The sequence below is a fragment of the Scyliorhinus canicula genome, chromosome 8, assembly GCF_902713615.1.
Source record: "Scyliorhinus canicula chromosome 8, sScyCan1.1, whole genome shotgun sequence".
Lineage (NCBI taxonomy): Eukaryota > Metazoa > Chordata > Chondrichthyes > Carcharhiniformes > Scyliorhinidae > Scyliorhinus > Scyliorhinus canicula.
Window position 1 is genome coordinate 86790299 of NC_052153.1, and position 15598 is coordinate 86805896.

The 15598-nt window shown below is 41.6% G+C and overlaps 1 protein-coding gene across 6 annotated transcripts in view; it reads left to right on the top strand.

Annotated features, from left to right (window-relative positions):
• Positions 1-15598, top strand: part of LOC119970378 (transducin-like enhancer protein 1) — a 133180-nt gene that overhangs the window by 29275 nt on the left and 88307 nt on the right. For 2 of the 6 annotated variants that reach the window (XM_038804895.1, XM_038804894.1), the window contains exons 5-6: positions 12245-12307; positions 13234-13338. The exons of 1 other annotated variant lie outside the window; for it this stretch is intronic. In XM_038804895.1, the coding sequence (XP_038660823.1) occupies positions 12245-12307; positions 13234-13338 (168 nt within the window). The remainder of the gene's footprint in view (positions 1-12244; positions 12308-13233; positions 13339-15598) is intronic. 3 more of the 6 variants (XM_038804898.1, XM_038804900.1, XM_038804896.1) reach the window with 2 other exon arrangements.

Here is a 15598-nt window from a genome sequence, read left to right on the forward strand (position 1 = left end):
TAGATCATTAAGTACCCAGAGCCTGTTCAAGATCATGGCGGATCTGTGACCTTAATTCAAATACCTACTATAGCCCCATATTGCTTAATAGCTTTTTAGTTAGCAGTCAGTTGGCAGCATGGAACTTGAATATTTCTGAAAAGAAAGACATCTTGTCAAAGCCTTGTACTAATAGGACAAATGCAAGAATGCCAAGTTTCAAACATTCGCAACAATTTATACCACAGAAGAAAAAGGTGTGCTAGTTGGTTGGCAAGTTGACTCTGGCTGAAACTTTTCTATGGAGAAAGCAACAGGAATGTATGTCGCTTCTGGCCAGTGTAAATCAGCCATGTTACAAGCTTGACGGTTATGTTAAATTGGTTGTTAGTGTAGTTATTAGTGCACTTGGGATTGTTTAGCAAGTACTGCCCAATCACATTGAACAGACGATGCTTTATTTTGGGCTTTGCAACTTTAACTGGTTGAATATAGCTGTACTCTGCCTATTATGAACAGCCAAAGGAACATGTTTGATTCTATCAACCAATCATTGAAACATGTGGCCTACGCGCCTAGCATTGCATGAACAGTGAAATTCGTACACCCTGGTTTAATTGTGTGGTAGGCAGAATAACGCTTTGTACTGATGGCAGCATCCTATCAATCAAGATACCACTTGTATGACCATTGCATAGTAGCAGCATGAAGCAGCTTGCTTCACGTGTCATTCAAAATAATAAGATGCTCCCGCCAGTCCAAAAATATGTTCTGCCCATCACACAATTGAGCAATGGTGACAAGCTGTCTCTCTTTTTTTCACCATTGGTTAACAAAAATCTCAGATTTAATTCTAACAATTGACTGAACATCAATTGCCACTTGCAGAAGAGTCCCAAACTTTCTACCACCCTTTTATGTGTAAGAATGTTTCCTAATTTCATGCCATATCTGCCATTAATTTTCAAGCCATGCTGCCTAGTCGTTGCCCAATCTAAGGAATAAGTATAGAGAAACAATCCTTTCCTCTTAATATCTTAAACGTCAATCATCCTTAACCTTCTACGATACATCCCTCGTTTGTGTAATCTTTCCTCACAATTTCATCCTTGTTTAGGTATCATGCTGATAAATTTAGTTTGCAGCCCTCCAAGACAAACATACTCTTCCTAGGCTCTAGAGCCCTGAACTGAACAAATACTCGATGTATGGTCTAACTAAGGCTCGGTATAGTTGAAGCTTGACTTCTATCCTTGCATTCTAATCCCCGAGATATAATAAAGCCCTGCATTCCATTATTCCTTGAGATGATTTCTGCACCTGTCTATGATATTTTAATATTCTTTGTGTATGAACCCTTAGACCACCGCTGTTTTTACCTTCTCACCATTTACAAAGTATGCTGTGCCATTGATAACCATTTTCCTCATTTTTGCCTGTTCACGTAATCTATTAATATCTCTTTGTAGATGGAAGTATTCAGTTACAATGAAGCCTGTCTTTGTTTATTTGCACATTTTGATCTGTGGCTCTCCATGCAAGCATCTAAGCTATTAATAAATAAGGTAAATAGTTGAAGCCCAACACAGATCTTTGTTGGACACCACTAGTCACATCCTGCCAGTACCTGTCCTGTATCCATACTTTGTCTCCCGTTGCTCAACCAATTTCCTAACCAGGTCAATAATTTGCCTTCAGTTCTATTTAGGACCTTTCCACCCTTGTATGGCAAGAACCCACATGCATTTGCACTTATTAACAATGGCTCCTCCCTTCTCCCCTGCACCAAATGCTGAAGAGCTGTATGTGCAGAATTCCTGCAATTGAGCTACTTTGAAATTGGTGCAAATGAAAACCAACATAAAATGTTACTTTGAAAATGTTCTGTTGTCTGCTTCTTTGAATACATTTCAAAAGCAGTCCCTCAACGTTGAGGATGACTTGCTTCCACTCCAGGGAGGTGGATTCTGTGCTGGCTGAATAGTCCGATTCTGGATTCACAGACTCTGCCACAGATTTGGCAGATGTTGTTTGATGAGGTGGATGGGTGGAATGCTCTGGATTCTGTGCTCCCCTTCTGTTTTTACTCTTGGCCTCCGCGTGTTCCACCCTACGATACTCGAGGTGATTGGCATCTTTGCGGATGCTTTTTCTCCAGCTTGTGCGTTCTAAGGCAAGTAATTCCCACCAGTCAGTGGGGATTTATTTCTGGAGCTTTCAGCGTGTCCTTGTAGCCCTCCTGGTGATCACATGCCATTGTGGAGCTCGTGTAGAGCACTTTGGGAGTCTTGTTTCGGGCATGCAAGCAATGTAGCCTGCCCATCACAACTGGTCAAGCATTGCACTGCACTGCACCAGTGCTTCAATATTGGGGATACTGGCCTTGGAGAGGGGGCTCACATTGGTACCCCTATCCTGCCAGTGGATTTGCAGGATTTTGCGGAGGCAGCATTGGTGGTATCGCTCCAAGGATTTGAGGTCTCTGCTGTACATTGTCCACGTTACAGATGCATACAGGACGGCTGCTCTGTAGACCAGGTTTGGTGCTGTGTTTGAGGTCTTGCTCATCAAATCTCTGTTCCTCAGGCATCTGAAGACTACATTGATGCTTTGGAGTCGACATTGGTTTTACTTTGTGTAATAATGTTTGGAGGACATTAAAACTTTCATACTTATTAACAGCTCTATGGTTTCCTTGGATCCTAATTAATTTATGATTCTCTGTGCCTATATTTGCTTTGAGATTAGCAGAAAAATAAGGCCTCTATTGACATCAGCAAATTTCAGGCATAACTTCCCATTCCCCGCCTACTAGAAATTTCTGCTTCTTGAAACTTTTAAAGAAAATCTTTGTGTCAGAGGTTGGATGAGTGAAGCATTTTGTTGCCATTGGCTCCAATATTTTAGCAATACCACTGAAACGTAAGTGATGTTCCCTCCAACTTTTGAGGCAGGGGTTCAGCAGTCTACCATTCTTTCTGGTAGTTGGGCTTTTAAAAATATTTGCTTCAGATGTTGTTGCGATGCCAGTCGAGGCTGACCAACTTTTAAAAAGTGTATGAATTTCCTGGTAACCAATGCACAGAATCAAATGTCAAGGTTTCATGTTTTAAAAAAAATTACTGTAACTAACCAAACTAAAAGCAACATTGATCACATTTCATAGGCACCTATAAGTACAGAAGAGGAGGTACTTAATACTCTAAGGAAAAGGCATTCCTTATTAATTTCTCAACATTAGCTAAAGATCCACGTCATGTTTGTTCATAACGTTTCTGCTGAGAGTGAGGTGTAATGTACAGACAGGAGAAATGTGAGATAATTGCCCTATTCTCCCCTCATCGATGACCACAACAAGATGTATTTCAGAGAATGTGTTTTAACCCCTTTAGTATTGTGACTTTTAAGAACAGGAACAAATCAGGCCTTTAAATAAAAATAGATTGAAACAAATGTGCACACTTGCAGATGCAACAGAAAGGATTATTTCAGAAGATGCAGCATGCATTTAGATTTCTGAATAGAAGTGACCTTTTTATTCTTCATCAGTTCCAATGAAGGTTGTTGAAATGTTGTCCTGAAAGATTCTCTTTTTGTTCACTGAATAAAAAGTGGAGGTGGGAGGATTCTGGTTTTTCTGATCAAAGTTGTAGTTGAGCCTCATAGTGAAGATCTATTTCTGCAGGCAAAACAAATTAGCCCTATGTCTCTGCGTGTGAGTGAGTTTCGAGGCAAGGTTCTCCTTTTTGCTGGCTGGTATGGCTTTCTTCTGCGGTCCTGATCTCAGATTGACTTTTCTGGGATCTTATTGGAATGATTTTGCTATCGCAAGCCGGTTTTGGTCATGTGACCGCATAATCAATATTCTCATCCATAGAGTATTGACGCAGGAGTGGGGACATAGCCCCATTATTGGAGAATCCCGCCGTAAATTTGAGGTGATTGTTGAATTCCATTTTCTATAATCATTTAGTCAATAGTAATTGATAATTCCTCAAGTGATCTGCTACAGCCTATGGACCAAAATATCATTTACATTTTAATTTCATGAGTTGCCCTCGTGTGTCCAGAAACCGCAAAGGGCACATGACCCCTCAAGTCAATTTTGTTAAGGTAAATTGTCCATATTGTATGCTTTTTAAAAGGTAAAAATGTTCATTGTTTTCCTACATTCATGGGCATATGATGCAAGTGCAGTAGTCTTGTATATCAAGTCTTTAGTTCCTCCTGGCTTTAAAAGGATCCTGGCATCACACCTGTAAGTGGTGAGGAGGCTTTGCGAAGTCAGGCGATGAACCACTCATCGCAAAATAGTCATACTCTGACCTGGTCTAGTCACCATTCCACCTATGTGGCTTGTTCAGTTAAACATCTGGTTGATGCTGACCCCTAGGATATTGATGGGTATTCAAGGTGGGATTGTTATTGAATGCCAATGAGATGTGGTAGCTCTTTTGTTGGAGTAGGTCATTGCCTCGCACTTGAGTCTTGGGTACATGTGCGCATATCAGCCCAGGTTTTTCTACAAATAGATGTGGATTGCTTCACCATATCTGAGGACGTCTGAATGGAGTGAAGCATGGTGCAATTATCAGTGAACATTCCCCCTTGTGAAAGAAATGCTTGCATTTATAGAGCACCTTGACAAGGCGCTCTTAACTACTTTTGAAATTTTGAATAGTACACTGCTGTACTAAAGGAAATGCTGCAACCTAGTTGTACATAGCTATTTCCCACAAATAACATGCTGATACAAACCAGGGTTTTTTTGTTGAGGGATAGGACATTCAGGATATAGGGAAATAACTTCCCTTCTTTGCTTTGAAATAGTGGCATGGTACTGTTGACTGTATGCAATGTCAGTGAAGATAATTGGGCCTTCAGTCCTGCTCTGATGAACTCGCCTGTAACAATATGCTGGGGCTGAGATGATTTGCCTCTAATGACCAAAATTATCTTCTTTTGTTTCAAGTATGATGGCGATAGTAGTGACCTTCCCAGCAACTGCTGCTGATTGTTTTTCTCCCTCATTGTCTTTCTATTGCAACAACATAGAACCCTCGTTATTGACATGAGTACTATGGAGGACACTAGTTGTTAGTCAAAACTGAGCAATGGATTTGATCCTTTTATTTTGTGGCGAGTTAAAGTATATAGGAGTGTGGCAGTCAGATTCAGTCTGTACTGAAAGCAGAATTTTGGCAGCAGTATCTGAATTTGTTGCAATGTTCTATGTTGATGGTATATATCGAGAGTTAAAATTAATTTCCCTTCCCTCCCTCGCATCTTTAACTCTGAGGAGAGTTTTGCTGTTAATACTTCACAAAGTGGCTTGCAAATTGCTTTATTGCTCAACTGAGTATAGCTATCATTTGCATTATCATATTCTATTGTTCTGATTCTATTTCAATCCAACCCATTTGCATTAATGAAAATCTTGTGTACCTACTTACTATTCATTGGTGTGTCACTTCTAAATAATTAGTGCGTTTGGAAAGAATTGTTTTTATGGCAAGAATTCCTATTCTTCGGCAGTCCCTCGGGGTTGAGGATGATTTGCTTCCACTCTGGTTTGCTTGATTTTGAGATGGTTAATTAATTTGTGATCTGCAGGCACTGCCACGTGTGGAGCAGGTGGTGTTTGGAGATTAGGTTGATGAGTTGTTGGGAGGTTTGTGCACTGTCCAATGCCTTGACTTTGACTACACATTTTTGGTGAAGCTTCTCGATGTGTTTTAGTGTCTTCTTGAATTAATCTCTTCCATTTTGTTCAGGCACAAGCCAAGGGCTTGAATGAGACTGCAGGATTGTTTGAACTCTTCAAGGCTGATATAAGGGCATCCCTAAAATGACCCGGTGGCCCTCCTACGAGTCTTGTGCCACAACCAAATTCTGAGTAAAGCAGTTATTTTGGGAATCTGGCATCAAGCATACAAACAACATTCCTGTCCAGCAGAGTTGGTTTTGAGTGAATAGAGCCTTGATGCTTGGTATGTTGGCCTGGGAGAGAAGGTTGCTGTCGAACCGCCTTTCCTGCCACTGAATTTGGAGGATCTTCCAAAGATACTGCTGGCACTTTGACAGTGCTTTGAGGTGCCTGCTCGAGGTTGTCCAAGTCTCCGAAGCAAGTAGAAGCACAGGGATCACTGCTGTCCGGTAAACCATGACCTGAAGTCTTTGTTTTATGATTCCCATCTTCCGATGCTCTTATTCTCTGGGGCTGAGCCTACACCTTGGAATCAATGATACAATTTTGTCGTCTATGCCTGCCTTCATCAAGAAGAGGCTCCCAAGATATGGGAATTGTTTCCAATTTCCAGAATTTCACCTGATCTTAATCAATGGGGAAAGGTGTCTTGCTGTGGAAGCTGGTTGGACAAGGACCTTAGTTTCCCGGATGTTCAGTAAAAGGCCATTTTCACATATGCTATGGAGAAGGAGATAACAATGGTGCAGAGCTCTGTTTCTGAGTGTGTGCACAAAAATGGGGCAACTGCATACTGGAGCTCAATTAGTGAAGTTGTATGGCAAGTTCACAGGAGCTTGCCTTCGGGGTAATGGTTGACACACTGAAAATGCATTTTGAAGTGACTTCAAAATATTGAAGAATGAAGCATTTAGTTCTTGACGTGTAATACAAATCTTTTAGGATAGCCTTGGATTTAGTTCAATAATGTTTTGTAAATAGATTATCCTGTCCTGTCCATTGAACTCTCGAATTGGGGCAGAAGATGAGTACCTGATGGCATTGTCACAGTCATTGCAAATGAACCAGGAGTTGTATAGACACTGAAAAAGACGATTAATTCCTATCATTATCCTACCAGTGATAGCCCTGCTGATCAAGTCTGTAGGTTGCCAGGATTTGAATAAATAATCTGGGTTTGCACTTGGATGCAGTACTGAGGGAGTGCTGCATTGTCTGAAGTCCTGGCATTAAATAATGCACTGTTTTGGATGGCCATTGAAGAAAATCCGAAAACTCTTCAGCACCCTTTTGCATTCAGACAGATTAACCTGTTCATTTTTAATTCTGCAGTCGGTGACTAGTTTGACCAGATTCTGCTTTGCTTTGGATGCATGAATGTCTCTTCCTGCTTCTCCATACCCTCTTCGTTATATTCCTGCCTCCCCGAACAGCCACTGTGGCGACTAGGGGCTTTTCACAGTAACATCATTTGAAGCCTACTTATGACAATAAGCGATTTTCATTTCATTTTTCAAGTACACACCACCGTTGGATTTAAATGAAGCTCCAGGGTTAATTTTGCACATCTAACGTGAAGTTTGTTTGAGGCCTTAAGAAGCAATTTTCATTTTTGAGAACACGCTCTTCCACCGCACACATTGAAGATGGTATAAAAAAAGTTACTAAGTAGTTTGTTATTAAAGAGCATTGCGATGCTTCACAACATTATAGCAGCATACTTTCACAGCACTAACAGATTAGATTGGAGTTCTCCAAGGTTTCGGCCAACATTTTACCCCTTTACCAGTACTAGTGTTTATCTGATTGAGAGACCTTGCGCACAATTGACTGCTGTGTTTCCTGACATAAAAGTGACTGCACTTTAAAAGTAATTCATTGGCTATGAGCACTTTGGAATGTCTTGAAGATGAGAGGTGCTGTGTAATTTCAAATGCATGCTTTTAACTAAACTATTTGGCTCGTTCAAGGACGCACATTTAAGAGATTTCCTTCCCCATTTTCCCCCTTTCTGTGAACTCCTTTGAAAATTTGTTATGTTTGTGCTAGCATTTTTGTCATTAAAGAGATGGCTAAGTTGGTGAATGGTAGGATATTTAACCATAGGGTGGCATCTGAGTTGGATATGATGTGACCTCTCCTGACATCTGGACGTGCATCTATGTTTCATCGGGCATCATTAGATATTGATCACTAGTAGGAGTGGTACGTCTTTCTTGCACTCACTGGCACTGAGGCCAAGAGCACTACCTCAACCATTTCCACAAGAAAGATCATTTGGCTGGGTACTGATCAATAATCAAGCTTCAGCCATATATCCCACTTGTACGTATAAAAGGTGAAGCCACCATAGTCCCAGATGACCACAGGCTGCTTTCCCCTTTGAGGAGAGGAGCTGACTAGTGGTGATTTAACCTGAGGATCACCATACCGGAGGATCACCATACCGGAGGATCACCATACCTCAGGCGAGGGGCAAGATTGAGAAAGCGGGTCTTCATGAATAACTTCAGCTGGTACGGGAATTGAACCCGCACAGTTGGCCTCACTCTGCATCACAAATCAGCTGTCCAGCCAACTAAGCTAAGCTGATCTTCTGCCAGATCAGGGGTGAGCATTTTAGGTAGACTGATGTCAAACTAGTCAATTTAAAAAAAAAAAGACATGATTGTTTCAGTAACTCATGTTGGTGACTGAAAATCATGCCCCAAAGTCAAATGGCATTGGGATTTAAAATAAAACTATTCTAAACCTTAATTTGAGGTAAGTGTAAGGCTGTGATGCCACCACTTGTGATATTGCTTCACCATTTAAAAAAAATTAACTTGTTATGGGATGGGAGTGAGGTCAATTTTCCGAGCATCTGGCTATTATTTGCAGTGTGTGTTAGAAAATAACTTAAACAAATATTGAAATGTTCCACTACAATTTGGCATGAATGCTGCACAATTAAACAGAGTTGCTGGCCTGGACTTTAGCTCCTGTGGTGGGTATGCAGAGCCAGGAAATTTGGAAAAGTGTCCCAAATGGTGGGATCGTCATTGCAGGGGTGGTGGAACATTAATTATTCAGGCCCACTGATGGCAGATGCAGATCGGGCAGTATAAAAAGGCTGACCTTGGTCCCCTTGGACTTAGTGCGATGTTCTCTAGACTTCACCCCTCCATCCACTCCCGATGCCCATACAGGCCAACCGATAACAAATGTAGCTCTTATGCAACGTAGTGCCAACTCATCCTTTGTCTTTATACCTTTCATGTCTACTCAACCAGTATCCACCATGGGCAGAACTTGGGAGCCATGTTGAGGTTAAATAAATTGCTGCATTTCTATTACAGGCTTCACTATAAGGTCCCATTCATGAAAACCGATTCCATACATTTGAATCCCCTCAAGCACTTGGTTCATTACAAATCAAACATTTGTGTCCATTACCCCACATCAATGACAGCCAATCCTTTTAGTGCCTCCATGAGCTGTCAATCAAAGCCCCCATTGTGATAATGATAGATCATGTCAAGTATTAATAACATTAAAATAATAGCATCATGGGTATGTTATAGAAACATGGAAACCAATAGCAGCAGGAGGAGGCCATTCAGCCCTTCAGCCCGCTCCGCCATTCATTATGATTACGGCTGATCATCCAACTCAATAGCCTAATCCCGCTTTTCCCCCATATCCTTTTGATACCCTTTGCCCTAAGTGCTATATCTAATTGCTTCTTGAAACCATACAAAATGTTATAGAAATGCAGTGTTATGTCAGCAAACCATTATTGAAACTACTAGAAGACATTTGTCTAACTCCCAGACATAACCAAGCGGATCTTTTCTTCAAATTTTAAATGGCAAACAATTTAACTAACTTGACAGTTCTAGCTGCCCTTCAAGTGCGTTTATGTTTCCTGTTAAACTTCATGATTCAGACACTTCAGGATTAGGATCTTGCTGCAGTGAGAAATGGGGTCTATTTGAACTCAGCACTTCCAGATCTGGGCCCACCCGCCCTTTCTGGATATGCCATGGACTCGTCACAACTGTAAAAATCCAGTCTGCTGTTCAGGTAGATGTTGAACTAACACCCAGGTGTACTGATGTAGGATAACTTGAAAGGTAATGAAAGGCACAAAAGCATTTTCCCATTCTTTCTGAAAACCTGTCAGTCAGTTACAAATATACACATCTTACGGTCAATGTTGTGAAATTAAAGGAGCCAGGTCGGGGAATGGGTGTCGACAGAACTTTGGGTGGGAGAGGGGGGGGGGAGGGAGAGTGTGGTTGCATTTCAGTGGGATGTCCAAGGCTCATTGTTACTGCAGATGGAACCACACCTTGGCTGGCGTTAGGGTGGGATAGTATTGGGGGAACAAGTGGAATTAAGGAGGCATTAGGCTGCACAAGGGGATGAGGCAGGGGTGTCCAGTGTCCTCACGGTTGTTTGCCTTGGCTATAGAGCCACTGGTGATGATGCTGAGAGCATCGAAGGACTGGCAGGCGATAGAACGGTGGGTGGTGGAGCACAGGGTCTCTCTATACTCGGACGACCTGCTTTTGTATATTTCTGACCTACTGGGGGTGGGGGGAATTGGAGAGATTATCGGGATCCTAGAGGAATTTGGCTGGTTTTTGGGGTATAAATTGAATATGGGTAAGAACGGGGACAGGAGAGAAGATTGGGGAGATGCCGTTCAAGGTGGCAGGAGGCAGTTTTCGGTATTTGGGCATCCAGGTGGTGCGGGAGTGGGAACAGCTGCACAAGCGAAATCTGGCTCGGTTGGAGGAGCAGATGAATGGGGATTTCAGAAGATGGGAAATGCTGTCGCTGTCACTGGTGGGGAGGGTGCAGACACTGAAGATGATGGTTCTCCTGAGGTTTTAGTTTTGTATTTCAGTGCCTGCCTATTTCTATCTCCAAGGCTTTCTTTAAGGGTCAATGTGGCGATTTCCGGGTTTGTGTGGGCGGGTAAAACCCCGCGGGTTAAGAAGGTGCTGCTGGAACAGGATCGAGGGGAGGGGTAACTGGCCCTATCGAATTTTTTAAAATACCACGGTGGCGAACATAGGAATGCTCAGGAAGTGGGTAGTGGGGGAGGGGTTGAAATGGGAGTAGGTGGAGGTGGCCTCATGTAGGCGCACAAGTTTAGGGGCACTTTTATGGCACCTCTGCCGTTCTCGTCGGCTCAGTACTCCACAAGCCCAGTAGTGGCGGCTGTCCGGAGGGTGTGGGACAGTGGCAGAAGCAGATGGGGGTGGAGGGGGTGTCAGTATGGGCACCAATTTGTGGCAGCCACAGGTTTGCACCAGGGGGGCTGGATGGTGAGGTTTGGGGGGCTGGGATTGAGCGATTTGGGGACTTGTTTATAGATGGGGGCTTTCCATGTTTGGAGGAATTGGAGGAGTGTGAGCTGCCCGGCGCAAATGGATTCCGTCATTTGCAGGCGAGGAACTTTGCGCGGAGGTAGGTTTTGAACTTTCCACACCTGTCGCCCCAGGGGTTACAGGATAGGGTAGTATCGAAAACAGGAGTGGGGGAGGGGAAGGTCTCGGAAATTTATAAATAGCTCATGGAATGGGAGGAAGCTTCGATTGTGGAGGCGAAGCAAAAGTGGGAGGAAGAACTGGGCAGGGAATTGGAGGGGGGTTGTGGGAGTCAACACTCCCTCGTCATATGTGAGGCTTAGTCTGATACAATTCAAGGTGGTCCACAGGGCGCATATGACTGTGGCTCGAATGTGTGGCTCGAATGAGCAGGTTCTTTGAAGGGGTGGGTGACGGATGTAGGCGCTGTGCGGGTGTGCCTGCAAATCATTTCTATATGTTTTGGGCATGTCCAAGGCTTAGGGGATTTTGGCAGGGATTTGCCGCTGTCATGTCAAATGTATTGATGGTACAGGTGGTTCCGAGTCCAGAGGTTGCGATTGTTGGTGTGCCAGACGACCCAAGAGTCCAGGGGGTGAGAGAGGCTGATGTTTTGACCTTTGCCTCTCTGATATCCCAGAGACGGATCTTGTTGGCACGGAGGGACTCAGAACCCCTGTATGGGTTAGTGACGTGGCTGGGTTTCTCAGGCTTGAAGATCAAGTTCACCCTGAGGGGATCGATGCTCGGGTTTGCCCGGAGTGCCAGCCGTTTATCAACTAATTTGGGGAAAATTAAGCTGTCGGCAGAGATGGGGGGAAGGGGGGGGGGGGGATTGGGGAATAGTGTATGTAAACCATGTGGCTGGGTTTGGGTTGGTTGGGTATTATTTACTTTGTTTTTTTTATCCTCTTGAAAATTGTTTAAATTATCTGTGCCTTAAAAAAGAAAATACTGACGTTTGCACCATGTTGTCAAAGTGCAGTTGTACTATTTGAAAGAGCACTATATGAATTCAAAAAGAGAATTTGGTCTCATTGTGTTGGCATTGGCCAAGATTTGAATTTTTCTCAGGAATATCATAAAATATGCGCAATATAATTCGCTCTGTTGTAATGTATTTCCCTATTCACTGAATGTTTGACAACTGAATGTTAAATTTTTTTTGTCATTAATCAATTATCATCTTCTTATCCAGACAGAAATAGCGAAACGGCTGAATACGATTTGTGCTCAAGTGATTCCCTTTCTGTCTCAGGAAGTAAGTGAACCCGTTAGACCGTTCAGTTAATTTACATTTATGTTCTGTGTTTGTAAGTTAGTTAGCATTAGTGATGAATATTGTGAGTTTATGTTACTGTTTTGGGAAGGCGTATTTTCAAATGCAAGTTATAACCCAATGTGCAGAATATTGCAGTTCATGCCCTAAGTTGAGGTGGAAAACTTTGACTTTGTTTTAAATGTGTTTTCCTCATAACTTTTGAAACATGACATTTCATCATGTTTTCATTTAATTTATAAACATTTTTCCAAGGAAAATGATGGTAGTTCTTTACTTCTCAGATCCTATTCCAGGGCCCAAAAATAACACCTGTTGAGAACTATTTGTACCCCTTGAACAAATTTACCCTCCTCAACAATCACATGTGGAGTACATTTTCTGGTGTGGTGTGAGTATACAGACCAATCCCACGTTAATTCCTGGTCTGTGCTGAATTAATTGATCTCAACCAGGATATTGGTCCAGGGCTACAATAGCCCTTAAAATCTCTTTTGCTTTGTGATGGGTTGTTCAGTGAATGAGTGATGCAAAAGAGACGAGCCAGGATTCTTACTGCTGAACATCATCCAGTGATCTCTGCTGGGTATGTGTGGTCGTTGAATGATGGTGCAACCTGGTTTAGTTAAGACCTCTGCTTACACTTATTGTTGAGGCTCACACAGACAGAATGAACATTGTGCTGAGGTTTCTCTTAAGCGCATCTATGGCGCTGCACGCTGGCATTAATGTGCAGCACTGCACAACTTTCAATTTTTTTCTGGTTAATGTTTGATCTACATATTTCCACTTTAGTACACCATTAGTATAATGATAAATGAAACAAACTATATTTCCGATTTAAATGCAGTAGGATTTAGTTATGAAGATCAGTGATTTAACACAAGAATCTTCTTTCTGTGAATGAGCATCAACAACAGGTGGCACAGGCTGTGGAACGTGCAAAGCAAGTGACCATGGCAGAGTTGAACAGCATCATCGGGGTACGTGGGCTTCCCAGTCTGCCTCTTACAGTGTGTATACCCATCTTATTCACTTATTTTTATTCGTATATTTTTGTGCTTTCGGGTAATATGCTTTTTTATGTACTTGAGAACAGATACATCTTCATTCCTTAAAGTATGAAGACTTCACGTCAGATAATTGTGTCCTAGATACTGTCTGAATGCAAATGTGTGACTAATCTTCAGTATTGTATTTTCTAATGGACTTCTGAATTTAACCAGTCAAAATGCTTGTTGACCAAGTTATTTTCTTGTGTTTCTACTGTATCCTCATGACTGAAGCATTGTGTCCAGATTGTCAAACTCCCATTTCTGTCAAAAGATCCAAGCAAATACTGGTGTTTCTGCTTTCTTTTCCTTCCCTCCTTAATATATCAGCAATCAGAAATGAGCGTTGAAATCTTGATGTTTTCTGTCTTGCTGAAACAATCCGCTGTCAGAGGTTGTCCTCTTTTAATTTTCTTCACGCATGAGAGGATTTAGCAAATTTAAATTACACATTTATCAATTTATGTTAATTGCTCGTGTGAAGATGCCCTGCTGATTTTTATAGTTCTCTAAGACACTTTGTAATGATAATTAGACATGCCGTTGTAAGGATTAACTGGCAAAGACCAATGACATCTTTAGACAAAGAGACCAGTTAATCCATCTGGGTTCAAAATTACATTCCAACTGGAGATTGAAAAATAAAAGCTGTGGATTAGTGCTGATAAAAGAATTGGACACAGCTTGAAAAGTTTTCTTTCATCAGTTTCTCAATTGTAGATCTACAGTCAGTTTGCTTCTGGTAAACTATTGGCAGTCAATTAGGTGAAATAAACTGGTCGGGTGACCTTCATTTTCTCTTTATTAATTTTGTTTCAAAACAGCGTCCATGTGATTTATAGAGTACGTCTATCGTGCTGCTTTACATGTACATGACTATCGAGCCTTGCATAAACATACAATCTCCACACACATTCCACCTACCTTTCTTTCCCATGCTCTTTTGTCTTTTTCCCTTTCTCTATCCTCATCACCTCCCTGTTAATTTACATCAGTCTCATTTTTTTAGAACTATGTGCTTGCTCCAAACTGATAGGCACTATATGAAAGCACATATTCTGTAATAAGAAGTAACTTCTGTTTGCATCCTCCTGATTGCAGTACTTTAAAAGATATGGACAGCTGAGTTCTGGATGAGCTGAAGTTTAGATGTGGAAGTAGGCATTTTTTGTTGGAGAAATTATGAAGTTAGATATTCAGAACCCTAACAGAACTTCACAAAAAAAAATCTGATTAAGCGCGAGGCGGCCAGAGATGTTGGATTTAGCTGCAGGAAGTTGCTGCTCGTACATTTATTGGATGTCTAATGATCATTGCCTGACTTTACTATCACTGTGCAAAATGTTTCTATCTTGATGTGGTGGGATGTAAACAATTGATATGAAAGAACAACTTTCTGTAAATCTGTTCAAAAAATAATAATTAACACTGCTACTTCAAAAGTTTGATAAATTGGCAATTGTATTTTTAATCAGGTGCTTGTGCCTAAAAGTACTTGGTAATTAACTGTGCCATTTTGGAAGAACAACTCTGTGCAAACACCTCAAACATCCATTCTGCCATTTTCTCGACAGAGTACACTAGAGGGGAATTGTTTTTAATAGAGAAAAAGTAAAGTATCCTTCTAAACTCAATTATCAGTGACAAATATTGCCCCCTAATTAAGCACACTTCAGCTTTATAAATTCTATTCCACTCTGTTTTTTGTTCTACATCTCTGTCAAAAATCAGATGGTATTTTCATAATTATCCTGTGTAGTACAATTAGATTCATGCTTTGACATATGCATCATTTTGCTTGAAAAGGAACTGGTGTATCCTGACGAACCAGAACAGCATAAAATTGGGTTGACAAATCTCAGGACCTTTGCTCCATCATTGAACATGCAATGTGTCAACCTGTCTCCCAAGGGGAAATAGACAACAGAAGTCTATCTATTTGTATTAACAGCAGCTGCAGTGCAAATAAATGCTGATCCATTTTATGGCAGCTGCCTGCACTGCAAAGGGACATGACCTAGTGTAGAGGACAATGGGGGTCATGCACTAAAAAACACCGATAATTATACTAAGAATAGATGAAGTAAAAGTCCTGGCAAAGCTTTTTCTAGAAAGACTAAAGTTCCTTAGATTAGAAGAAAATCCAAGTTCCCTAAACCATGCTTCCTTTTAGATTGGTTCCATTTGTCTCTCCTGGCAGACTAAGCATTCGTTGTGTCGA